Consider the following 26,556-nt stretch of genomic DNA (forward strand, 5'->3'; position numbering starts at 1 on the left):
TCACTCTATAATAATTTGATAGCTCCGATCTTATTTTTATTGTCTTTATTTATAGTCTTTATATAAAAGTTTATTTATACAAAAGAAAAGTTTAGTTGTATTAGAGACTAACCGATTTATATTTCTATTGTAATAGAAAAGCTTTTTGTACATGATTTCTCTACGTGATAATGACATTTTTTGAGTTGCAACTCTCCTTACGAGTCTATTATGCAAATTGTGTTAGCATTGCTCGTTTGTTTTCAATTTTAGAATCCTACATTTTTCTTCCGCGTAGAAGCATTTCACGCGTGAGTATTACATGTTACGAAGTTCCTTTCGCAAGATGATAACAAAGTGGAAAATACACCGAGTATGTATGACCACTTGAGTATGATATCTCAAGAACCCCCTCACAAAGGATCTAATGCTTAACTATATCTAGAAGAAAACAAGAAGAAATAGTGGAAATAAATAGCGACATAAAAGCTTTTTGATTGGAGAAGCCAAGAATATAATTTTGAATCGCCATCACTTGAAATCCTCAACCAAGGTCAACCCATACACAATCGACAAAGAAACACATCGCTTAGTGGCGGAGGAATGGACTTTATGTAGAATGGAATAATGGCCGCTAGAGGTCAAAAACACTTAGAAGTAGAGTACCTTCCATTGGAGTTCTATTGAAAGATACACAAAAGCCTTCTGGAGCTTTGTCAAGATCTTTAACAAGATCGAGTGGACTACCTTTTTACCTTTAAAGAGAAAAGTTTGACACAATTTGAAAGCATATTTTGGAATTTATCTTTCAAAAAGGGTGTAGAATATATTCTACATGATACAACATGAAAGAAAAGCAAGCCACCGACAGATTTCGCGAAATCAAATATTGTATATCTCGGAAAATCATTGCTAATCGCTAGCTAGCTATAAATACGTGCCAACTTTGAACGATCGAAAGCATCACTCGGAGAGATGAGTAGAGTGGAAGAGAGGTCTTACATGAGGATAAGATCTTGCTTTGTTAGCCAAGGATGACTTGCCTACAATCTCTTTTGAAGAGCTTGCTTTGATTGGTAAGCGAAATTAGAGGATATATTACTCTTCCAAGTGGTGGATGGGCAGTCTCCTTGGCTAATCTAAGTGGCTCTTATTGCTAATGCTAGACCGCAACTCTTCCAATTTCGGTATTCAAATTTTATATCGTCGGTATTGCATATGTAGTTATTCCTAACACAAGGAGAAGCCTAAATGGTAGAGAGATCACGAGTATCAAAAGTCATTTAAAATGGTATGGAGTACTTTTTAGCATTGTATTTCTCACTACATGATCAATCGTTATGAATTATGTTTATATATTTTAGATGCAAGAGAGAACATATTGCACGAGAGCCATTGGCAACAAATATAAAGAGGAAGAATAAGTTGATAATAAGATAGTATAATCAAAGCTTAATAAGATATTGTAGTCACACCAAAGAAAAATGCTTATGAGGAATCTATCAGAAGAGAGAGTGTGAATAACTTTGAAGTAATCCACCCTTGGAAAAAGTGAGAAGGAATCTACCTTATTTAAGAGAAATACGTCTTCTAAAGAAATACTAAAACAAGTATACCTATGGTTTTTGGTGGTGACACTTTTGTCCATGTGGGTGTGGGGTGCTCAATTGGTTAAAAGATGATAAATATATTCTAATGAGGTCAGATGTCTTAGGAGAAAAAAATTTCTTCCATTCCTTAACCACTTAGCAGTCGGCTATAAGTTGATCCTATGATTAACCTCCTTTCACATAATCTGGAGACGACCTGATGACACATTTGAACATTTAGAAATCATGTAGTAGCTTAAGAGTGCTATCTGATGCGTAGCTCCCATTGTCACGTCAAACTCTAAACTCTATGATCAGAGATATCAGATAATTGAATCGAAGAGTTCATTGCTAGATAATGATCAAAAAGTTATTTTGGTAATAGCTCCTTCGATCGCTAGTCCATCACCGTCTTCCCAATTTGACTCGTCATAGATTTTAGTAGGAATTTCCCATAAACTTCTAAGTTCCTACTCCCACAACTTATGCGTAAGGAAAATCACGTCGCGAACTTTCATTATCTTTTCTCTTTCTGAAGGTGAAAAAACTTATTACTATGTACTAAGATTAGAAAATAAGGGCAAGATTGGATGTAAAGCACTTTCTTTAGCTTCCTCTCAAACTTTTCTACCAGCCATGAGGAGCTCCCTTTGTCCATTTATTTATAGTCTTCAAAAAGATTCCAAACAATTGTTTTACACAAGTCTAGTCAACTGGCCCTATTTTTAATCTACTGTTTTCATAATCATGTAAGCTTTTGCTTGGCAATGGATACTTCAATTTACTCAATTTGGTTTTAATCAACTATTGGCCTGATCACAAAAGTCATCTAAAACAATATGGTTCCCACTAATGATGGGAATTCAATTGACTTTCTAATCGGCTAAACCTCTAGCCAACTAGATCATCACCTACAACAAAACTATGATCTAGTATTTACCTTAAATCCAAAATATAGATTATTCATAGATTCTCACACCTCACTAAGAAGGATTTTTTAACTAAAAGGTATTACCTTTGTTTTTTTTTTCTCATTTGCCAAGAGATTTTGCTTTAAGATTTTTCTTGTTGCCAAAAAGCCTCACCTCTAGGTCTTCCTTATCTGTTTGATATTCTATCAGGATTTTCAACACTCTTCACCTACTTGCATTTCTCCTACTATTAAAAATTCAATCACTTATGACCTCCTCTATCAAACACCTGCTTGAATTTCTCCATCTTCTATAATTTTAAACTTTAAATTATTTTTTAAAAATTAATAAAACTATAGTAAATAAATGACATACTTCGTTAGTAAACACTATGCGCGTCGCGCAGGATTTCAACGTTTTTTTTTCTTTTTAATTTTTTTTAATTTTTGAATTAAAAAATAATTAAAATATTTTTTAAAAATTTAATTTTTAGGTTCAGGTTTTCGGTTATAGTATCGAAGTTATTTTTTTTTTGATTTTATCTCCAGGGTTCATGCTTTGAGTTATAATATCAAAGCTATTTAGGGTTCAAGTTTTGGGTTATAGTATCAAAGCTATTTAACGTTCAGGTTTTGAGTTATAGTATCAAAACTATTCTTTTTTAGATTTTACCTCTAGAGTTCAGACTTTGAGTTATAATATCAAAGCTATTTTGTTTTTTAGATTTTACCTCTGGGGTTCAGGTTTCCCAATTAGATTATAGTGTTTGGTTTTAAAAAAAATTAAAATAAAATTAATTTAAGTATTTATTGAGTATTGTAATATGTTGAGGGATATATTAATGTATTAGAAATTTATATAAGGAAATGTTAATTTTTTTAATTAATTTTTTAAATTTAAAATATTAAAAAATTTAAAAAACAAAGCTTCATCTCCTACACGACGCACATAAAATTAATTAATCAAACTATAATAAATAAATAGCTATCATTAATAAATTCAAGATGTAACATTATCAGCTCATCACAAAGGTTCCTCATAGCTATGCTTATTCCAAATGTCTTTCAAATTTTGTCCCTAAATTATATGAAGAGAGATAAATTATATAATCAATTTATAGTCGACTGTCAAATAGTCCGCCATTCATACTTCCAGATTTATTTGACGATGAAAAACTTGTGTGAGCTCAGGTCACGATTCGAAAATTGAACACCTAAATTATAAAAAAACAAAATATGGGGACAGAAGAGAATAAAGAGAGTGCTCGATGGAAACTCATATAGTTGATTATCAAATAATCCGTCGTTCACACTTCTAAATTTATTTGACGATAAAAACTTATGTGGGCCTGGGTCAGGATTCGAAAGTTGAATATCTAAATTATAAAAAATAAAATACGGGGAGAGAAGAGAATAGAGAGAGCGCACGATGGTAGCCCAAGGCCAGAAGATAATTGTATTACTTTTAGAGTCAATTTGTTAATATTAAGTTAGTTGATGAGTTAAAAATATTTATATTAAGCTTGGATGACAAGGATTTAATGTAGGATTAAGTATATAGGTGGATTATATTTAATTAAGTCTACATGGATGAGGTTAATTTCAACTTACATTTAATTGACACATCATAACTAATTGTCAATAAAAAAACTAAATCCCAATTAAATTATCTAATATTTAATTGCATTAAAGGGTTATTCATTATTAATGAACTGTTAATGATAAATTTTAAGATTTATTAATGAACTGTTAATGATAAATTTTAAGATGAATAGTCTCTATATATAGGATAGATTTAAAATATAAGGAAAGATTGACCTCTCTTCTCCATTGAGAAGAAATATGAATTACCATCATCCACTATTACAAGAAGCAATAGTCGAATTTCACTAGCTATTATTTTAATTTTCTATATTGCTTTAATCTTCGCTAGCTATTATTTCGATTCTATATTGCTTTAAAGGTTGATAGTTAGATCATGTTGTTGATGCATCTTTTAACTTATTATTGATGTTGATACATCTTTTAGTTCATTGATGTATCACAATTCTTACGCTCAACACTAAATTTGAATCTTAAGAACAGAGTGATTTGATCCTGTCAATAACATTACTGTCTATAACTGATGACGCTCTGTTCTTCATTTTCTTACACTTAACACTAAATTTGAATCTCAAGAACTGAGTGATTTGATCCTGTCAATAACATTACTGTCTGTAACTGATGATGCTCTGTTCTTCTTCATTAATTACTGCAATACAAACATACAAACTCACGCCACAGCAACAATGAACAGACCGAATTCACATCCAACAAAGCCAACTGGATGGAACACATGCAATTACACAGATCGATTTGATGCTCTAAACGCCGACGCTCTGCGCGATCCCAGGCTGCTGAGCTCCACCCGCCACTGCCACCGCCGCGTAGTCCGCCACCGCGTTCAGCAGATGCTCCGCCGCCTTCTCGAAGTTGACGAAGCCCATGAACCAGAACTCGTGCCCATCCACCGTCACTACGTGTATGAACTTCTGCGCCGGGTTCCCGCCCGACGTCGTCGGACTCACGTTCGCTATCTTCCCCAGCGGGATCATCACCTGCAACGATAAAGAATTAAATCCAGTTCATTTGATGGAAGATTAAGCTACTGATCGATCGATAGATTCGTATAATAAACCTTGTAGTAGCTCCAGGTTTCCTGACCGGAAGGCGCCCGGAAGGACAGGGGCCGGTCGCTGCAGAAGGCGACGTTGGCAGTGGAGATGTACAGGGTCCCGGCGACGGGCCCGGCGGCGGTGGAGAGGTAGCAGGCGAAGGTTTTCTTGAGCCGTTCGTTGGGGTCGGTGTGGAAGGTCCGCCGGTAGAGCGACTCGAATCCACCCTCAGTGAAGGCTTTCGCGGAGAGGCTGAGCTTCCCCATCGCCGCCTCTGTCATCGAAGGCGCCGCCTTCACTGCGAATCAAACACGACACAGATCGTATCAATCACCGGAAAATTCATTGAAAAAAAACAGATGATAGTACAGATTCGATCGATTACAGTTGTGCCAGATGTTGTGCGCGAGGTCCTCGGCCTTCTTGGCCCAGGAATTGAAGTAGTCGAGGATGCTCTCCATGGGGCTGCCGGCCGGCCGGCTCACCGGCTGGAAGTCGAGCACGTAGGGGGGACGCTCGTCGTCGCCTCGCAGCGTCCACAGTGCGGCTCTCTGGTTCTCCGGGTGCGCCGCCGGCGCCGCCGGCGGGCCCATCTGCCTGGTCCCCCACTTGGCCTGCTCTGCGGCGTCAACGTGGGCGTCTACTACCTTGCCTGGTCCCCCATCTGCCTGGTCCCCCACTTAATCCTTTGTTAAATAAAGTATGGAAAATTTGCATGTAGTTCCCTTGCTAAATATAATTTTATATATAATTTTTATTGAAATAAATTTTTATTTTTACTCATCAATTAAATATATATTAAATTAAAATAATATATATTTTCTATTAAATTGAGCATCATTTTTTCCATTTGATATTGAATTTAAGAAAAATTATATTAAATAAGAAAAAAATGATACTCAATTTAATAGAAAATATACTATTCTATTTTAAAATGCTGAATTTAATAGTAATTATATTCTTTTTTAAATTATTTATACATAAAAAATATGAAGGATAATTTTAATAGAAAATATACTTGAATATACTATATTTTCATTAAATGATACTCAATTGAATAGAAAATATATGCTAATTTTAAGAGAAATTATATTTATTTTTGAATTTTTTATACTTAAAAAAATTGAGGGGTAATTAGATAATAATATTTGTATGAAAAAATTGAAACAAATAAAATTTTATGTGCATGTAATTTTTTATTTATCTAAAGTCCCTCTATATACTCTTTATCTGAAAACAATCTTAATTAATATCCATCTCCCATTGTTATCCAACTTTATTCGATTAATAGTGAATTTTTCTCTAGGATACATAAGTCGATCCTCTTCCATACTGCAAGAAGAGTGGCGTCACCACATAAGGAAAACAAAATCCTCAAAGTGCAACATCTTTGTAATTTATGACTTTGAACACGCGTCGTATTGTTCTGAAACTAAATGTACGCACTTGGCGCGCCTAATAACTAACAGTGGTTTCGTCGGAGATTAGTAACGACGACCTCCGGCAGTGGACAAGAGCACTTTGTTTGGTTTCTTCCCTTTCTTCACCAAAGCATTGGTGTGCCGCTCGGAGCTAAAACAATATGGTCTTCAAAAAGATTTCAAACTATTGTTTTACACAAGTCTATCAACTGGCCCTATTTTTAATCTACTGTTTTCATAATCATGTAAGCTTTTGCTTGGCAATGGATACTTCAATTTACTCAATTTGATTTTAATCAACTATTGGACTGATCACAAAAGTCATCTAAAACAATATGGTTCCCACTAATGATGGGAATTCAATTGACTTTCTAATCGACTAAACCTCTAGCCAACTAGATCATCACCTACAACAAAACTATGATCTAGTATTTACCTCAAATCCAAAATATAGATTATTCATAGATTCTCACACCTCACTAAAGAAGGATTTTTTTTAACTAAAAGGTGTTACCTTTGATTTTTTATTTTTTTTTCTCATTTGCCATGAGACTTTGCTTTAAGATTTTTCTTGTTGCCAAAAAGCCTCACCTCTAGGTCTTCCTTGTCTGTTCGATATTCTATCAGGATTTTCAACCGTCAAATATTTGATTACTCTTCACCTACTTGCATTTCTCCCACTATTAAAAATTCAATGACTTATGACCTCCTCTATCAAACACCTACTTGAATTTCTCCATCTACTATAATTTTAAACATTAAATTATTTTTTAAAAATTAATAAAAATATAGTAAATAAATGACGTACTTCGTTAGTAATTACAATATAATTTTACTTTAAATAATTTTTTAAACAAATCAAAATTAATTAATCAAACTATAATAAATAAATAGCCATCATAAATAAATTCAAGATGTAACATTACAAGCTCATCTTAAACGCTCCTTATAGCTATGCTTATCCCAAATATCTCTCACATCTCGTCTCTAAATTATATGAAAAGAAATAAATCATATAATTAATTTATAATCGACTGTCAAATAGTCTGCCATTCACACTTCTAGATTTATTTGACGATGAAAAACTTATGTGAGCCTGGGTCACGATTCGAAAGGTGAATACCTAAATTAAAAAAAAATAAAACATGGGCATAGAAGAGAATAGTGAGAGTGCTCGATAAAAGTTCATTTAGTCAACTATCAAATAGTCCATCGTTCACACTTTCAGAATTATTTCAACTTACATTTGATTGACACATACACAACTAATGGTCCTGCTCATTCGAGACTCCTCTACTCTATCGGCTCTAGAGAGATAACAATAGTCTCGCTGCTTGGCCGAGCTGAGTGGTCGCTCGACAGAGACTCCTTCGCTATGTCGGCCTCAGCTGCTCTTTCTTGCGGTGACTAGACATAGTAGCTTGTCCATCCCGCTCGGCCGAGACTCCTCTACTCTATCGGTCCCAGAGAGATAACAATAGTCCCGCTGCTTGGCTGAGCTAAGTGGTCGCTCGACAGAGACTCCTCCGCTCTGTCGGCCTCAACTGCTCTTTCTTGCGGTGACTAGACATAGTAGCTTGTCCATCCCGCTTGGATAAGCTCTTCGATCTCCTCAGCGTACTAAGTGTCTTGCTGTCTTACTGTATTATCTCGAGCTGGACGGTTGACCTGACCAGCCATTGTAGTCTCTTGTCGATCGGACATTGATTGTCCCGACCAGCCGTTGTAGTCGACCTCCACTCGGACACTGTAGGCGAGCCTTTTGACATCTTGACATTGACCACCTTGACTTTGATCTTTACCTCGGCAGTTGACCTGTGTCAGAGGAGCCCCCCTTTTATTAGAAAATAGTTATTATAAGTAAATAGTTATTTATTTCCTAGTTATTAGGGAATAATTATCATTAGAAAATAGTTATTTGTTTCCTATTTTCACTTGTAATGGTATTTATATATACCATATGCTATCATTAATAATATGTGTGAATTCTATTGTCAATATGGTAACAGAGCTCTAAGCTTAACAACAACCTTTTTTTTCCTTCTCTTTCTTTCTTTTCTCCACAATACCTACCAGCCGCCTTCTACAATGGCTACCGCCGACGACATCAACAACTGGCTCCAGGCGCCTTCTACAATGGCTGCCGCTGATCTCTCACAAATACTCCTGATTCTCCTGCCTCTCTTGTGGTTCTCAAAGTCAATGCTCAGACACCGTTGAAACTCACCACCTCTAATTATTTTTCCTGGTGCTTGCAGTTCACGTCTCTTCTATTCGGATATGACTTACTGGATTTTGTTGATGGCTCACATCCCTGCCCCCCTGCGCAGATAACGCCTACAGATGTCACGCTCCCTCAGGTGAATCCTGATCATATTCTCTAGCTCCGCCAGGATCAACTTCTCCTCAACACTATTATAGGTGTTGGTGCAATATCCCTTAGGTCAAGGTTGACTGTTTTGACCAAGCTTGAGTCTTGGTCATAGTTTCGATGTTTGACAATACATGTAGACACATGGACAATGCAGGTGAAAGTCCTAGTGAGTGAAGCTAGGCAGTATGGAAATCCTGGTGAGTGAAGCCAGGTGAAAGTCCTAGTGAGTGAAGCTAGGCAGATGGAAATCCTGGTGAGTGAAGCCAAGTGAAAGTCCTAGTGAGTGAAGCTAGGCAGTATGGAAGTCCTGGTGAGTGAAGCCAGGCGGAAGGAAAATCCTAGTGAGTGAAGCCAGGTGAAAGACCTAGTGAGTGAAGCTAGGCAGATTGAAAATCCTGGTGAGTGAAGCCAGGCAGAAGGAAAATCCTGGTGAGTGAAGCCAGGTGAAAGACCTAGTGAGTGAAGCTAGGCAGATTGAAAACCCTAGTGAGTGAAGCTAGGTGAAAGTCCAAATAGGTCAAGAGTGACCGGATACTTGGCATGAAAGAAAAGTCCAAGTGGGTCAAAGGGATTGACCGGACACTTGGTGAGGGAGTCCTAGCAGGTCAAGGGAGTGACTAGATGCTAGGCATGACGTACCAACAGGTTAAGGTTGACCGGATGTTGGTTTGGGAGGTTTGGGACTTGGTTTTGGGCAAAAACCAAGTACTGGATCGATCAGTGGATTGATCCAGACCTTTCCCAGCGAACAGAAAGCCTCTGGATCGATCAGTTGATCGATCCAGAGGTCTCAATTGATCAGTGGATCGATTGGGACGCTGCGCGCTGGATCGATCCAGGCATTTTTCCAGAGCACAGAGGCGCTCTGGATCGATCCGTGGATCGATCCAAAGCCTCCCAGATCGATTGGGAAAAATCGAATCGATCGGGATCCGACCGTTGAGTCGTATTTGAGCCGCAGGCGAGCGTTGTCTTCGGCACTTCTTCACCGATTCATTTCAGATCTTCACCAGCTCCTCCACAGCTCTTCTCAAGCTCGAGATCGCCAGTTCTTGAAGGTTCTTGGAGGCTCTTCCAAGTCAAGATGCGGATCAAAGCAAGAAGAAGAAACTAGGGTTAGGGTTTGTGCACTCATTGTAAGCTTGTATTTCTTTACTACCCTTTCTTCTTCTTGTATTGAGTCTTGTAGGACTTCTCCGCCCTTGGTAGTTACCATAAAGGAGAGTTTCATTAGTGGAGGGTGTGTGTGTTGGTGTGGATTCTTGGACTAGTCACCTCTTGTGAGGTGGATACCAAGTAAACCAACCGTGTTAGCGTTGTGTGATTTGTTTCTGTATTTTCCGCTGCACATCTTCGAAGAAACAAGCAACGACGAACAGTGGGCACGCGACGAGCTATTCACCCCCCCCTCTAGCTACTTTTGGTCCTAACAAGTGGTATCAGAGCGAGGTCGCTCTTCACCGGAATCATCGCCGGAAGGGTCAAGCATAACAAGAAAAGCTAGAGGGTGAAGAAGTTGGAGAAAATTCTTCAAGTTCAAGATTTTATCTAGCTCAACTTCAAGATGCAATTCCAAGATGGACTTGGATTTGATACAAGGGTGGCTCCACCATACACATCCACAAGCTTCGATTCTTGGAAATCAAGAATCGAAAATTTTCTTATGATGGAGATAGAGCAATGGTTTGCTCTTATGGAAGGCTTCAAGGCTCCAACAAACTCCAAGGGCAAGCTTCTCAAGAAAAGCAAATGGAGCTCGGAGCAAGTCCAAAGGTGCGAGGCCAATGACAAAGTGACCAAGCTTTTGGAAAATTTATTGCCAAGCATCATCCTTTGCAAAATTGGAGAATTTGAAGATGCAAAGGAATTATGGAGTAAATTGACCAAGCTTCATGAAGAGATCCCCTCCACTGTACAAGAGCAAGAAGTATCCAGAGAGGGTGACTCTTTGGAGCAAGACCAAAAGGAGGACTCCGAGGTTGAGAGATGCTCAACCTCCGAAGAAGAAGTCCAAGAAGAAGCTTCATCCTCAAGGGAATGCATCGAAGGGAACAAGGAGGGAGCATACTCTTTGTTTCATATTCAAGATGATGAAGCCTCCACCTCTAGGATTGAGGAGGAGCGATCCTTGGTGACGCCGGATCAAGAAGAAGGAGAAGCCTCTACATCCGGGTCAAGAGACGAAGAGGAGGAAGAAGACTCTACCTCCACAAGTCAAGAAAAATCAAATGGAGGGGAATCAAGGTCCGATCAAGAGGAAGCTTCCACCTCCGGATCCAAAGGAAAAGATGTCACCCTTACAAGCAAAGGTATAAATATTTCAATTAATAATAAAAATCATATTATATGCTTTGAATGTAGGGAACATGGACACTACAAGAGCAAGTGCCCCAAATTGGCCAAGAAAAAGGGCCAAATGGCACAAAAAGGCAAGGAGAAGCTCAAGGAGACCATCCCCGGAACAAAAAAGAGCAAGGAGCACATTGTGTGCTTCCTGTGCAACCAAAAGGGGCATTACCGAAGTCAATGCCCCAAGGGGAAGAAGATGGTCAAGGCTCAAGGAGGAAGCTCAAGTCAAGGGGGAGCCTCTAAGGTAAAAAGGAAGGTAACTTTTATTGAGCCTACCCCTTTACATTATGGTAAAAAGCATGATAGTTCTAATTTTTATCATTTTAATGCAATTTACCATAAGAATAGAAAGCATGAGGGCTTTAAGGAAAAGCATGCGGCCCTACATGCCAAAACTACCCAACCTAAGGTTAGGAAGGTAGATAGACACTTGGGCGGGAACACTAAGGATAATAGATACATGCCCAAGAACAAAAATGCTCATGGACCAAAACCTAAGGATTTAATGATAGAAAATCAAGTCTTGAGGTCAAGACTTGATAAAATGGAAAAGACCCTAAAAAGGATGGAAAATATTCTACAAGGGCAAAATGAGCAATACCTAGGGCTAGGAAAATCAAAGCCATCAAATGACCATAGAGGGTTGGGATACAAACCAAAGGCTAAGAAGGATGTGCCCTCGTACCATAGAGTTCCATATAGTTATGGAACAAACTTTATGTCCAGTGGTCAAGCCAAGAATACTAGGGAAGTCATCCCTAAGAGTATTTTTGCGATAAATGTGACTAAGACTTCTAAGAAGTCTAAGAAAGTCACTAACAAGGTCACAAGGGAGGCTATCCCTAGAGTTGACCTAGAAAATGTGACTAAGGCTTCTAAGAAGCCCAACAAGGTCACTAGGAAGGTATCTAGGGAAGTAATCCCTAGTGAGTACCTAGAGCATTCAAGGAGCACCAATAAGTGTTGGGTTCCTAGGAGCATTTTCTCTACCCCATAGATGGGTTAGAGAGTGTCAACTCCGATTAGAAGGGTAGTTAACCCAACTTTGAGGAAATTGACACTCAAGTAGCATTTTCAAGGTTTTTGTTAACCTTTGAAAATGAAATGGAATTATTATTTACTCTTTGAAAGAGTAAAATGTGTCTAATGGTGGAAAAATTGATTTTATCTTAAATGGCATAAATTGAGAAAATCTATAGAAATACCAAGTTGGGATTTTGGTATTCTCTTAGAAATTTAGGGCAATCTAGGTTTAACGTTTTAAGTTAAAAACAAGTGGAAATAGCTAAGTGATTAAGGATACTTAGATAGGAAATCTAGGTATATTTTATTTATGCTAAACCTTGCCATGATTGTTTGCCCATCATATGCCATGACATCATGTCTATTTTTGCATTCATGTTTTATTATGAAAAATCCAAAAATACCATGTCATGACATTCATACATCATGTAGTTATAGGATATTTTCTTTTGAAAAATTAGTTCCTTTTGATGTATGCCATAACATTATCATGCATTAAGTTTAATTCCTTGTAATTAAGGACAAATGGCATTTAACAACACTTATTAATAAGTGACATCCTAGGTGGATGTCTAATATCTCTAAAATGCCTAGATAGATATGCATGATCCTTAGAATAGGGTAAAACCAAAATCTCACATCTCACAAGACCTATAAGATGACTTGTATGTGTTTTAGTGCACATTAGATACAAGTGAGATGTTAGGATGATGAACAAAACTCAATATGTTGATTTAGTGCATTCTTTTGAGTTTTAAGTTCATCAAAACACATAGTTATGTGTTTTCCCATCATTGGGAAAGCTAATGTACAAGTCATGTGCATTAAGCCCAAGGAACAATGTGGGATATTGGTTTGAAAATGTTTTCAAAATGATTTTGGAAAACCTTGGTGAAGGCTATCTTTTGATAGTAATCACCATTGAATAGTTAGACACAAACTTGAAGAAAACACTAAAGTTTTTGCAAGTTTTCAAGTTTATGTCAATCTTTGAAAATATGAAGTATTTTCATAGAAAACTATTTTTCCTTGATAGTATATGCCCTAAATAATGCCTACACGAAATTTCATGATTTTTGGATTTTTGTAGAATTTTCTAGGGATTTCTGAAGTTGGCTGATTTTGAAATTCAGCAACTATCATAGCTCCGATCGATCCATGGATCGATTGGAGTGCCTGAATCGATCCGTGGATCGATTCAGAAGGCAAGTCTCCCGCGAGCAGAAGCTCGCTGGATCGATCAGCCGATCGATCCAGGAAGTCTGAATCGATCAGTGGATCAATTCAAAAAGGTTCAATCGATTGGAACCCAACTCCAATCGATCCAAGTTGCTGATTTTGGCTGGGAAAGCCTGATTTCAGCATCTTTAAACCTATTTTAGTCTAGGTAACCATTCCAAACCCCTCAAAATACATTTGTATACATAAAAAGGGTGTTTTCGTGTTGAAAACAAGGATGGATTGGTTAAGGAAGACTATATTGAAGTCTAGGGTGAGGTTTGTTTCAAATTTTGAATATTTGAACCTCAAAGCTTCTAATTTGGGTTTCCTAAAGGATTAGGGATTCCAAGTCATTGTTGGTGCAATGACAGAAGTTACCACCATGTCTTTAGGGGGAGGGACTCTTTAAAGGCATGAAAATTATTTTTCATAAACCTTGGAAGGTGGTTAACCTTCCGTTAAGTGAATAATGCTCAAGGATGGGCATTTGCCTACATTGAGGAAGAATGTAGGGTTAAGGATAAATGAAGGGTATGGGACCTTCATTATCGTGTTGGTCACAACGAGTGAAGTTGTGAACAACGATGAGCAACTTTTCAGGGGGAGAGTTTTCAACAAGGGGGCATTTGTTGAAGTGTGTCCAAAATTGAGGCACGGGGTTTATGTGTGCTCAAAGATGGGTTGATGTGTGCCAATAGGGGGAGAATGTGTGGTTTAAGTTAGGCCTTCATTACCTATGGGGGAGGTCATAGGGGGAGAATGAAGGGAACCAACATTCATATTTTGGCATGAATGGAGTTAAGGCTATGAGATTAGCTTAACTCAGAATGGTCCAAACTTAAAGGTATTGTCAAACATCAAAAAGGGGGAGATTGTTGGTGCAATATCCCTTAGGTCAAGGTTGACTGTTTTGACCAAGCTTGAGTCTTGGTCATAGTTTCGATGTTTGACAATACATGTAGACACATGGACATTAATGCAGGTGAAAGTCCTAGTGAGTGAAGCTAGGCAGTATGAAAATCCTGGTGAGTGAAGCCAGGTGAAAGTCCTAGTGAGTGAAGCTAGGCAGATGGAAATCCTGGTGAGTGAAGCCAGGTGAAAGTCCTAGTGAGTGAAGCTAGGCAGTATGGAAGTCCTGGTGAGTGAAGCCAGATGGAAGGAAAATCCTGGTGAGTGAAGCCAGGTGAAAGACCTAGTGAGTGAAGCTAGGCAGATTGAAAATCCTGGTGAGTGAAGCCAGGCAGAAGGAAAATCCTGGTGAGTGAAGCCAGGTAAAAGACCTAGTGAGTGAAGCTAGGCAGATTGAAAACCCTAGTGAGTGAAGCTAGGTGAAAGTCCAAGTAGGTCAAGAGTGACCAGATACTTGGCATGAAAGAAAAGTCCAAGTGGGTCAAAGGGATTGACCGAACACTTGGTGAGGGAGTCCTAGCAGGTCAAGGGAGTGACTAGATGCTAGGCATGACGTACCAATAGGTTAAGGTTGACCGGATGTTGATTTGGGAGGTTTGGGACTTGGTTTTGGGCAAAAACCAAGTACTGGATCGATCAGTGGATCGATCCAGACCTTTCCCAGCGAACAGAAAGCCTCTGGATCGATCAGTTGATCAATCCAGAGGTCTCAATCGATCGATTGCTTCGCGCGATAAGAGCTGGATCGATCCGTGGATCGATCCAGGCGTTTTTCCAGAGCACAGAGGCGCTCTAGATCGATCCGTGGATCGATCCAAAGCCTCCCCGATCGATTGGGAAAAATCGAATCGATCGGGATCCGACCGTTGAGTCGTATTTGAGCCGCAGGCGAGCGTTGTCTTCGACACTTCTTCACCGATTCATTTCAGATCTTCACCAGCTCCTCCACAGCTCTTCTCAAGCTCGAGATCGCCTGTTCTTGAAGGTTCTTGGAGGCTCTTCCAAGTCAAGAGGCGGATCAAAGCAAGAAGAAGAAACTAGGGTTAGGGTTTGTGCACTCATTGTAAGCTTGTAAACTTGTATTTCTTTACTACCCTTTCTTCTTCTTGTATTGAGTCTTGTAGGGCTTCTCCGCCCTTGGTAGTTACCATAAAGGAGAGTTTCATTAGTGGAGGGTGTGTGTGTTGGTGTGGATCCTTGGACTAGTCACCTCTTGTGAGGTGGATACCAAGTAAACCAACCGTGTTAGCGTTGTGTGATTTGTTTCTGTATTTTCCGCTGCACATCTTCGAAGAAACAAGCAACGACGAACACGGGGCACGCGACGAGTTATTCACCCCCCCATCTAGCTACTTTTGGTCCTAACAATAGGTTCAATGTCTCCTACTCTTGTGCAATTATTTCTTCATTAACTTCATCTAGAAACGCATGACAGACGCTGGAGAGAACCTACGCCGCTCCCTCACGTGGCAGTATTATGACTCATCGTCAAAATCTTGCTAGCTCTCAACAGGGTAACAAGGCTATCACTGATTATATGCAGGACATCAAAAGAAATATTGATGCTCTTGTGCTTATAAATGTCAAAGTTGACTTTGATGAGCTCTCTATTCGTGTCTTGAATGGTCTTAGCCAAGATTACTGCAATATCTCACATACTCTTCAAGTTCGTGACGTCCCTATTACCTTTGATGAGCTATTCGAGAAGCTCCTCAGCTATGAAGCCCAGTTAAAATTCTCAACACCATCTCCATCTTCGATGCCAATGACTGCTCTTGTGGCTCCAACAGGGAATTCTCGTAATCGGCATTCAAACTATCGTGGTGGCCGTCAGCAGGTTCCGCCTATATCCTATCAGCCACGCATGTCTACTCCTGGGTTATCTGCGCATCCTCTTGCACATCCAGTTGGGTCCAGTCCCAATCGTTATCTTGGGCGCTGTCAGATTTGTGGTGTCCAATGCCACTCTGCTCGCCAGTACGGTCATATAACTGCCTCAATGCTTGCTCTGCTTCCGCCGGCTCCTCCACGTGCTCCGCGTCCCACGTATAGTGCGTCGTTTGCGCACACTGCCGTTCATTATACACCTTCGTCTGATTCTCGGGAATGGGTTGTTGACTTTGGTGTTGGTTGCTACTCGGAATACTGTTCTAGTTCTCATGTACAAAAATTTTATACAAGCATAGAACTATCCTAGCTACCCATGTGCTCTACTGAAGTTAAATTTGGATTGCAAATGATACTTGACATTATTAATCCAAATTGTCTTTCGGAAGTTAAACTTGGATTAGAAACGATACTTAACATTTTTACTCCAAGTTTGACCTATGTGATCTTCATAAGTTAAACTATATTACAGAAATTAATCAAACATCTATTTCAAAGATCGGCTTACAGGTTAAACATGACGAGACACTAGGCCTTCTTGGGTATGAGATCATCCACCACTTCCTAGACAAAGCCTTTCAAAGAAATCCGATATTTAACTTCTTACAGTAAACTAGGTTTAGCTACAGAGATCTCAATAGAAGCACAATATCGAAACATGAAATCAAAAAATAAAATCGATAACAAATTGATAACCTAAAACCGATAACATCTTGTGTTTAGTTTTACAAGATCTTTACAAAAGATGAACTAGTTATGAAACAGAAACTAATAACTAGTTATACCTTTTGTAACTTATAGACCTCTTGATCTTCTACTGTATTCCTCTCATTCTTTTGGACGTCGTGTAGGCGATAATCTTCTAAGATGAAATCCACCCAAGCTTCTTCCTTTGCTTCCAAGTTTTGGCCACCAACTAACCTCCAAGGGATGCTAGACAAGAGAGCTTCCTTTTCTTCTTCTTCTCCTTCAAGCAACCGACCACCAAGAGATCACCAAACTGGATGTCGCCGACCTCCAAGGAAGAAAACAAAAGAAGAAGAGAAAAGGAAGAGGGTCGGCCACCAATGGATTGGAAGAGAAGAATAGAAGATGTATATATTATCTCATGAGGCGCCTCCTCCATCTCTTTTATAATTCTTGGTCTTGGCAAAAATAGAAAGTTTTAAACATAATTAAAACTTCCTAATTTTCCTTGTCAATGACTAAAAAGAAAAGTTTTAAAACAAAAAAATTAAAACATTCTTTTAATGCTTATCATGGTCGGCCCTACACATGTGCTCCAAACAAGGAAAGTTTTAAACATAAAATTAAACTTTCTTATTTGTTTCCGGTAAGAAATTTTTTAAAAAATTTCTCTTTTAAATCCCTTGTTGGTTATAAAAGGAAAATTTTATAAATTAAAATCACTCTTTTAAAACATGTGGATGGTTACAAAAAAGGAAAGTTTTATCAAAAATTAAAATCTTTCTTTTAACTACAAATAAGGAAAGATATCAAACCTCTCTCTTAATCCTTTGTAGAGAGCTATAAAAGGAAAGATTTTAAAATTTAAAAACTCTCTTTTAAAATCATGGCTTCCACAAAAGGAAAGATTTTAAAATTTTAAAATTCTCTTTTAAAACCATGGCTTCCACGAAAGGAAAGATTTTAAAATTTAAAATACCCTTTTAATTTTTATGTGGTCGGCCACCTAGCTTGGGCTCCAAGCTTGGCCGACCACAACTTAGCTCCAATATTTGGCTTGGTCGGCCCTAGCTTGGCTTGGTTGGACACATCAAGATGGGTAAGAAGCTGGGCTTTATAAATAAGAGGCTACAATAGGGACCGAGAGGAGGAATTGGTTTTAATCTCCCGATGAGCTTGAGCTTCCCGTGTTTGCCCCGAACACCCAACTCAAGTTCATCAATAATAACTCATACCACTAAAGAGTTATTATTGCACTACCGCACCAATCCCATATTACAATATGAGATCCTTCTTATCATGAGTGTGTTAGTCTCCCTGTGTTTAAGATATCGAATATCTACTAATTAAATGAGTTACTGAGAACTCACTTAATTAATATCTAGCTCCAAGAGTAGTACCACTCAACCTTATTGTCATGTCGGACTAAATCCACCTGCAAGGGTTACATGACAATCCTTATGAGCTCCTCAAGGGGACATCACCAACCTAGATTACTAGGACACAGTTTCATTCTATAATCAACAACACACCATATAAATAATATCACTTCCAAACTTATTGGGCCTATTGATTTAACGAACTAAATCTCACCTTTTGATAAATTAAAGAAATAAATATTAAGTATACGTGATTGTTATTATATCATGATTAAAAGTATGCACTTTCATAATAACAGAGGTTTTGTTCTTTTATGTAGTCAGTATAAAAAGAAACTACCTCAAATGATCCTGCTCAATACACTCAGGCTACGTTTGGTAGGGTGTAATCTACCTTGTAATGTAATCAATATTACATTACAACGCTGATTATTTTATTTGGTTTAACTTTAAACTTGTAATGTAATGTAATCTCGATTACAAAAGGTAGTGAAGTTTTGTAATCTGGATTACAAAGCAAATACTATGTAATCCGATTACATTACGAGGTCACTACATAACTAAAATTTGAATGTCGAATATACCCCTAGTCAGCTGCTGCCCCCGCCACCGTTTGTCGCCTGCATCGTCAGACGTCGTCAGTCCGTCGCCGGCTGGCCGCTCGCCCGCCCGCTGCCGGTCGGCCGCTCGCCCTTGTCATTTTATAATAATATAAATTACATTCCTTATAAAAAATAATAGACACCAAACAAAATAATGTAATCATCCTTGTAATCAAAGATTACATACATCATATTATCAAACGTAATAATGTAATCAAGATTACATTACATTAAATTACATTACAAATTTGATTATATTACAAGTTCCATTACATTACACCCAACTAAACGTAGCCTCATAGTGTACTAGTGTGATTTTATAGTCGAGATAAACTAATACCAAATTACACTACAACCACTCCAATGATTTGTCCTATTCCATCTTGGTTGTGAGCTACTATTTATAATTTATAAGGAACTGATAACATAATCTTCTGTGTGACACTACACACCATGTTATCTATAATATAAATTAAATGAACAACTACATTTAGCATATAAATACAGACATTTGACCAATGTGATTCTTATTTCAAAATAAATATAATGTTTATACAAAAAGCTAGACTTTTAGTATACATTCTAACATTTGGTGCCTCTCATCATGTCACCACTGATCTCGCTACTCTCGTTGCATGAGCCTTACTCTGGGAATGATAGCGTCGTCATTGGTGATGGTTCTAGACTACCTATTACACACACTGGTTCTTTCTCTTTCTCTACTCCATCTTTCCTTTTAGTTTTCTCTAATGTTTTATTTGTGCCATCTGTCAAAAAATTTGATTTTTGTCGCAGCACTTTGTGCTACTAATCCTGTTACATTTCTTTTCTTTGATTCCTATTTTCAGGTGTTGGATCGTCGTACAGGAGTGACACTGGTCAGCGGGGTCCATAGAGATGGTGTCTATTACTGGCCAAAATTTATGTTTACGCTATCATCGCCTTCCACCTTTTCTATGTCTGTCTGGTCATCTATTTCCTTATGGCATAGTCGTTTAGGTCATCCGTCATTAGATGTTTTGCAACATTTTTTTTTTATCCTTGGGTCTTTCGTTTCCTGCGAATACTTTGTCTAATTTTTCATGCACTTCGTGCAATATTAATAAGAGTCATAAATTGTTCTTTCATAAATCTAGTATTTTGTCTCATGCTCCTTTGGATATTATCTTTTCTGATGTTTGGATATCTCCTATATCATCATTTGATGGACTCAAATATTATGTTATCTTTATTGATCATTTTACAAAGTATATATGGTTTTATCCTTTACGCAATAAATCGGATGTATACTCTACCTTTATTGCATTCAAAACTCTTGTTGAAAATCGGTTCTTGATGACTATCAAAATACTATTCACTGATAATGGAGGTAAATTCTTAGCCCTTCGCTCCTTTCTTACTACTCATGGTATTAGTCATCTTACCACTCCTCCACATACTCCTAAACATAATGGATACTCTGAACATCGTCATTACCATATAGTCGAAACTGGTCTCACTTTATTGTACAACGCATCTATTCCACTCACTTTCTGGCTTTATGCCTTTGCTGCGGCAGTCTATTTGATTAACTGCATGCCTAAGGTCGATCTCTCCCATATGTCCTCTTTTGAAAAATTGTTCACCATCGTTCTTGATCTTTCTAAGCTTCGAGTTTTCGAGTGTCTATGCTTTTCGTAGTTGCGCCCCTACTCTCACCATAAGCTTGATCCCAAGTCAACCTCTTATGTCTTCCTTGGCTATTCTCTCACCCAAGGTGCCTTCCTGTGTTATGATGTAGCTCTCAAAAGAGTCTTTATATCTCGTCATGTTAAGTTTGTGGAGCATGTTTTTCCATTTGCCATCACCTCCTCCTTGGATTCCACAGTAATAGACACTGACTCTGAGCTCTCTGCTGCACCAATTCTCTCATGGGACCCTCCAGCACCGATGCCGCAACCTGCCACTAACCGTAGTCGTTCGCAAGTGACTTCTTCACCGTAGTCATCATCTCCGCCATCATCACCTCTTGTTGTTGGGTCGTCCACGCTGCCTAGTGGCAACCGACCCTCTAGTCCACCGACTCTTTCTCCCTCTCTCGCTTCTCTAAACCAACATCCCATGCAAACTCGCTCCAAAAATGTCATCTACAAACCCAATCCAAAGTATCTTCTTCATACTAGTCTTCCACAACCTTGTAAACCCTTCTCTGTCACGCAGGTACTCAAAGATCCGAATTGAGTATAGGCCATGCATGAAGAGTATGATGCTCTTCTCTGTAATCGGACTTGGACTCTTGTTCCACCTTCGCCAGACTAAACTATTGTGGGTAATAAGTGGATGTTTCGCATTAAGCGTAATTCTGATGGCTCAATTGATCGGTATAAGGCTCGCCTTGTTGCCAAGGGTTTTCATCAGTGCCCTAGTATTGACTTTCATGATACATTCAACCCTGTTATTAATCCAGTAACAATGTGTATTATTCTTAGTTTGACTGTGAATCGGAGGTGGTGTCCTTGCCAACTTGATGTAAACAATGTGTTTTTTAATGGTCATCTTGCAGAGGAGGTTTATATGCATCCTTCGGGTATGAGCAGTACTGAGTTTCCGGATCATGTGTGTCATTTGCATAAGGCGCTTTATGTCTTGAAGTAGGCTCCGCGCGCCTGGTATTTGGAGCTTCGCGCTTTCTAGGTCTCTCTTGGATTTATCGCATCCCAAGCTGACACCTCCTTATTTGTTTATTCTCGGGATGATACTGTTATCTATTTCCCTGTATATATTGATGATCTAATCATTACAGGGAGTGATGCTTCTTTTGTTGACGTCATAGTATGTAAACTTCATGCAAAATTTGCGATTAATGATCTTGGGACTCTTTTCCTCTTCTATGGTTTTGAAGTTCGCCCAACCTCAAATGGTCTTTTCTTGTCTCAGCAAAAATATGTTACTGATCTTCTCTCCAAACACAACATGCTTGATTCCAAGTCGGTCTCCACTCCTATTGTTGCTGGCTCTCGTCTTACTTTGCATGATGGGTCTTCATCTTTTGATACGACTAAGTTTCGACAAGTGGTTGGAGACTTACAACATCTCCGTATGACTCGTCCTGATATTTCCTTTGCGGTCAACAAACTTTCATAGTTTATACATGCTCATTCAGAAACGCATTAGAATGTTATGAAGCGTCTACTTCGGCATCTCAATGGTACTAGAGATCTTGACATTCGTCTTCTTTCGGATATACCTTTACTCTTCATAGTTTCTCTGATGCAGACTGGGTAGGAGATCCAGATGGTCGATGTTCTACGGGTGCATTTATTATTTTTCTAGGTGTTAATCAGGTTTCCTGGAAATCTACCAAATAGCGCACGGTTGCACGCTCTTCGACTGAGGTTGAATATCGTCTCATTGCCTCTGCAACAATTGAGATCCAATGGATTAAGTCATTTTTGACAAATCTGCTTCTTCCGGTTACCACGCCTTCTATGCTTTTTACTGATAATTTGGATGTCACATATCTTTCAGTTAATCATGTTTTTTACTCTCGGATGAAGCATCTGGCTAGCTTCATCTGGCTATTGACTATCACTTTGTTCGTGATCTAGTGGAGACCTCCGAACTACGAGTTACTCATATTCCTGCTGAGGATCAGTTGACTAATGCACTTACAAATTCGCTTTCTCGACCTCAGTTGTTTGCTATTTACAGTAAGATTGGTGTCATTTCTGAGACATCATCTTAAAAGGGCGTATTAGAAAATAATTATTATAAGTAAATAGTTATTTATTTCTTAGTTATTATGAAATAATTATTATTAGAAAATAATTATTTATTTCCTATTTTCACTTAATATTTATATATATCATATGTTATCATTAATATATATTACTATCATTATTAATATTATTAATAATATGTGTAAATTCTATCACCAATACCTTTATCACCGCATCATACTATTAATAATAAATAAATTGGACTCGAAATATAAAAAAAAAATATTAATAATAGATAAATTGGACTTGAAATATAAAAAACATATGTTATCATTAATATATATTACTATCATTATTAATATTATTAATAATATGTATAAATTCTATCACCAATACCTTTATCACCGCATCATACTATTAATAATAAATAAATTGGACTCGAAATATAAAAAAAAAATACTAATAATAGATAAATTGGACTTGAAATATAAAAAAAAGTACTCATGAATCAATACTTTATCACCGCATCATACTATTAATAATAGATAAATTGGACTTGAAATATAAAAAAAAAGTACTCATGAATTAGAGTATTAACTTTTTTATTGACCTCTCTGTCTAATTGAGAAGAAATATGGATTACCGCCGTCCACCTTAGCGATGAATTTCGCTAGTTATTATTTCAGTTTTCTTTATTGCTTTAATCTTCGCTAGATATTATTTCGATTCTATATTACTTTAAAGATCAATGATAGTTAGATGCTGTTATTATTGATGCATACATCTTTTAATTCATTATTGGTGTGCCATCTTAAGAACTGAGTGATTTGATCCTGTCAATAACATTACTGTCTATAATTGATGATGCTCTGTTCTTCATTTTCTTACACTTAACACTAAATTTGAATCTTAAGAACTGAGTGATTTGATCCTGCCAATAGCATTACTGTCTATAACTGATGATGTTCTGTTCTTCTTCATTAATTACTGCAATACAAACATACAAACTCACTCCACAACAACAATGAACAGACCGAATTCACATCCAACAAAGCTAACTGGATGGAACACATGCAATTACACAGATCGATTTGATGCTCTAAACGCCGACGCTCTGCGCGATCCCAGGCTGCTGAGCTCCACCCGCCACCGCCACCGCCGCCGCCGCGTAGTCCGCCACCGCGTTCAGCAGATGCTCCGCCGCCTTCTCGAAGTTGACGAAGCCCATGAACCAGAACTCGTGCCCATCCACCGTCACTACGTGTATGAACTTCTGCGCCGGGTTCCCGCCCGACGTCGTCGGACTCACGTTCGCTATCTTCCCCAGCGGGATCAACACCTGCAACCATAAAGAATTAAATCCAGTTCATTTGATGGAAGATTAAGCTACTGCTCGATCGATAGATTCGTATAATAAACCTTGTAGTAGCTCCAGGTTTCCTGACCGGAAGGCGCCCGGAAGGACAGGGGCCGGTCGCTGCAGAAGGCCACGTTGGCAGTGGAGATGTACAGGGTCCCAGCGACGGGCCCGGCGGCGGTGGAGAGGTAGCAGGCGAAGGTTTTCTTGAGCCGTTCGTTGGGGTCGGTGTGGAAGGTCCGCCGGTAGAGCGACTCGAATCCACCCTCAGTGAAGGCTTTCGTGGAGAGGCTGAGCTTCCACATCGCCGCCTCTGTCATCGAAGGCGCCGCCTTCACTGCGAATCAAACACGACACAGATCGTATCAATCACCGGAAAATTCATTAAAAAAAAAACAGATAATCGTATAGATTCGATCGATTACAGTTGTGCCAGATGTTGTGCGCGAGGTCCTCGGCCTTCTTGGGCCAGGAATTGAAGTAGTCGAGGATGCTCTCCATGGGGCTGCCGGCCAGCCGGCTCACCGGTTCGAAGTCGAGCACGTAGGGGGGACGCTCGTCGTCGCCTCGCAGCGTCCACAGTGCGGCTCTCTGGTTCCCCGGGTGCGTCGCAGGCGCCGCCGGCGGGCCCATCTGCCTGGTCCCCCACTTGGCCTGCTCTGCGGCGTCAACGTGGGCGTCTACTACCTTGGCGTCCTTCTCCTTGGACAAGAAAAAAAAGGATGCCGATCGCCGGAGGCAATCAAAGACAGTGGAGTTGTTGGATTAATCGGGAAAGGTCGGCAAAGGTTGATGGATATGGTTCGTGAATCGTGATGCAAGAAAAGTTGGACGATTGAATTTTTATAGAGAGAATGGATGATTCATCGGGAAGGTGCTTAGCCCGCAACGTTCGATCTTGTCAGTGCGCGTGTCGGCGATGGGCGACGCTTTGGCTCGCCAACAGACGTGGCGAGAACGAGAACCGTATCAAATGTCGGCTCTTCATCCTTTGTTAAATAAAGTATGGAAAATTTGCATGTAGTTCCATTGCTAAATATAATTTTATATATAATTTTTATTGAAATAATTTTTTATTTTTACTCATCAATTAAATATATATTAAATTAAAATAATATATATTTTCTATTAAATTGAGCATGATTTTTTTCCATTTGATGTTAAATTTAGGAAGAATTATATTAAATAGGAAAAAAGTCGTACTCAATTTAATAGAAAATATACTATTCTATTTTAAAGTGTTGAATTTAATAGGAATTATACTCTTTTTTTAATTATTTATACATAAAAAATATGAAGGATAATTTTAAAGAAAATATACTTGAATATACTATATTTTCATTAAATGATACTGATCCTGTCCGAATCGCCGAACCAAGGAACGCTGGGCACGTGGCGCTCTCCTAGTCAATGGCACAGGCCTCCGAAGCTCCGGCGATCCTGCACAGAAGTCGGGCCGGGAAGGGGTTCCCGGCGGCGACCCTCCGACGCTCAAGTCAGGTAAATAGTGGAAAAAGGAGCTCCCAAGCTTGTTGAATGCGTACCTCCGGCGAAGTCTACGGTTCTTTATATAGGGCGATGAAAAAGCTCCTACACGCCTATCGAGGCGCGTGCGTATTGCAGCTCATGCCTCGGTGTGTGCCTGTCAGAAAACTTACCTAACGCCATACTGAAACAGTCCCATCGCGCCTTCGATGGGACAACAAGACACCCCGTTGTCAGATTAGGAGTATGGCTTAGTCATGTGACTTGACGGCTATCAGGAGATGTTCCTGTTCTCCTTTACCGCCGGCCGGGACGTAAGTCCGGCCGGCTGGATTGAGAACACCGTCCGGACGGCCTTCATCCCCTGCGCCGGCCGGACGGCACGCCCCTCACATATCGCCTGTCGCTTGTGCTGAGATGCCGGGGAGACTTTCAGGCGAGTGACTTCCTCTCGGCTCTGAGACATTGTTTCATTGAGCGTCGGAACCCCAACCTGGTCAGGGCGCCTTTCACTACCGAATGTCCATTGGTCGGCCGATCGGCCTTATCCATTTCTTCCAAGTCCGGTCGGCTCACCCTTCTCCGGCGGGCTACAATTGGCCATTTGACCTCCACGTGGCGTTGACCCCTCGTTAGGGGGTCCCGTGCTCTTACCACCGGATCACTTGCCTTCCCCTCGAGTCTAGTCAAAGGAGGCGAAGTCCGACTGACTGGACTGCCGATCTGACAGAACAACAATAATTGCATTGGGCCGCTCGGCCAGGTCTAATGATGCTCGCCCGTTCGGCGATATCTGGTCCGTGCCTTGTGGTCTCTTGGACTCCATGTCCTATGCTCTCCCCTACTATTCATCACGTGCACTGCGCACGGTAAGGGGAGCTCATTAAATGCGGCCAGTATCCAGCTGACACGTGGCGATCATGCGTTTGTTAGAGTATGGCGGCGGCGTCACTTCCGATGGGACAGCCGCCGTTTGAAATGGACGGCTGGATGATGACCTCGTTATCGACGACCTGGATCGGACGGTGGAGG

The 26,556-nt window shown here is 39.4% G+C and overlaps 2 protein-coding genes across 2 annotated transcripts; both read right to left on the bottom strand.

The window, feature by feature from the left end:
- Nucleotides 1-4,694: 4,694 nt before the first annotated feature.
- On the bottom strand, nucleotides 4,695-25,723 carry LOC121987081 (GEM-like protein 5). The gene is made up of 5 exons (XM_042540985.1): nucleotides 25,698-25,723; nucleotides 24,727-24,802; nucleotides 5,518-5,779; nucleotides 5,156-5,430; nucleotides 4,695-5,075 (listed from the first exon to the last, which is right to left on the bottom strand). Exons 1-5 carry the CDS (start codon nucleotides 25,721-25,723, stop codon nucleotides 4,842-4,844), a joined length of 873 nt encoding a protein of 290 aa, XP_042396919.1. The 3' UTR covers nucleotides 4,695-4,841.
- Nucleotides 23,709-24,752, bottom strand: LOC121986114 (GEM-like protein 5). Its single transcript, XM_042539926.1, has 3 exons — nucleotides 24,465-24,752; nucleotides 24,102-24,376; nucleotides 23,709-24,021 (listed from the first exon to the last, which is right to left on the bottom strand). Exons 1-3 carry the CDS (start codon nucleotides 24,670-24,672, stop codon nucleotides 23,782-23,784), a joined length of 723 nt encoding a protein of 240 aa, XP_042395860.1. The 5' UTR covers nucleotides 24,673-24,752; the 3' UTR covers nucleotides 23,709-23,781.
- Nucleotides 25,724-26,556: the final 833 nt, after the last annotated feature.

This window comes from Zingiber officinale, chromosome 5B (assembly GCF_018446385.1).
Source record: "Zingiber officinale cultivar Zhangliang chromosome 5B, Zo_v1.1, whole genome shotgun sequence".
Classification (NCBI taxonomy): domain Eukaryota; kingdom Viridiplantae; phylum Streptophyta; class Magnoliopsida; order Zingiberales; family Zingiberaceae; genus Zingiber; species Zingiber officinale.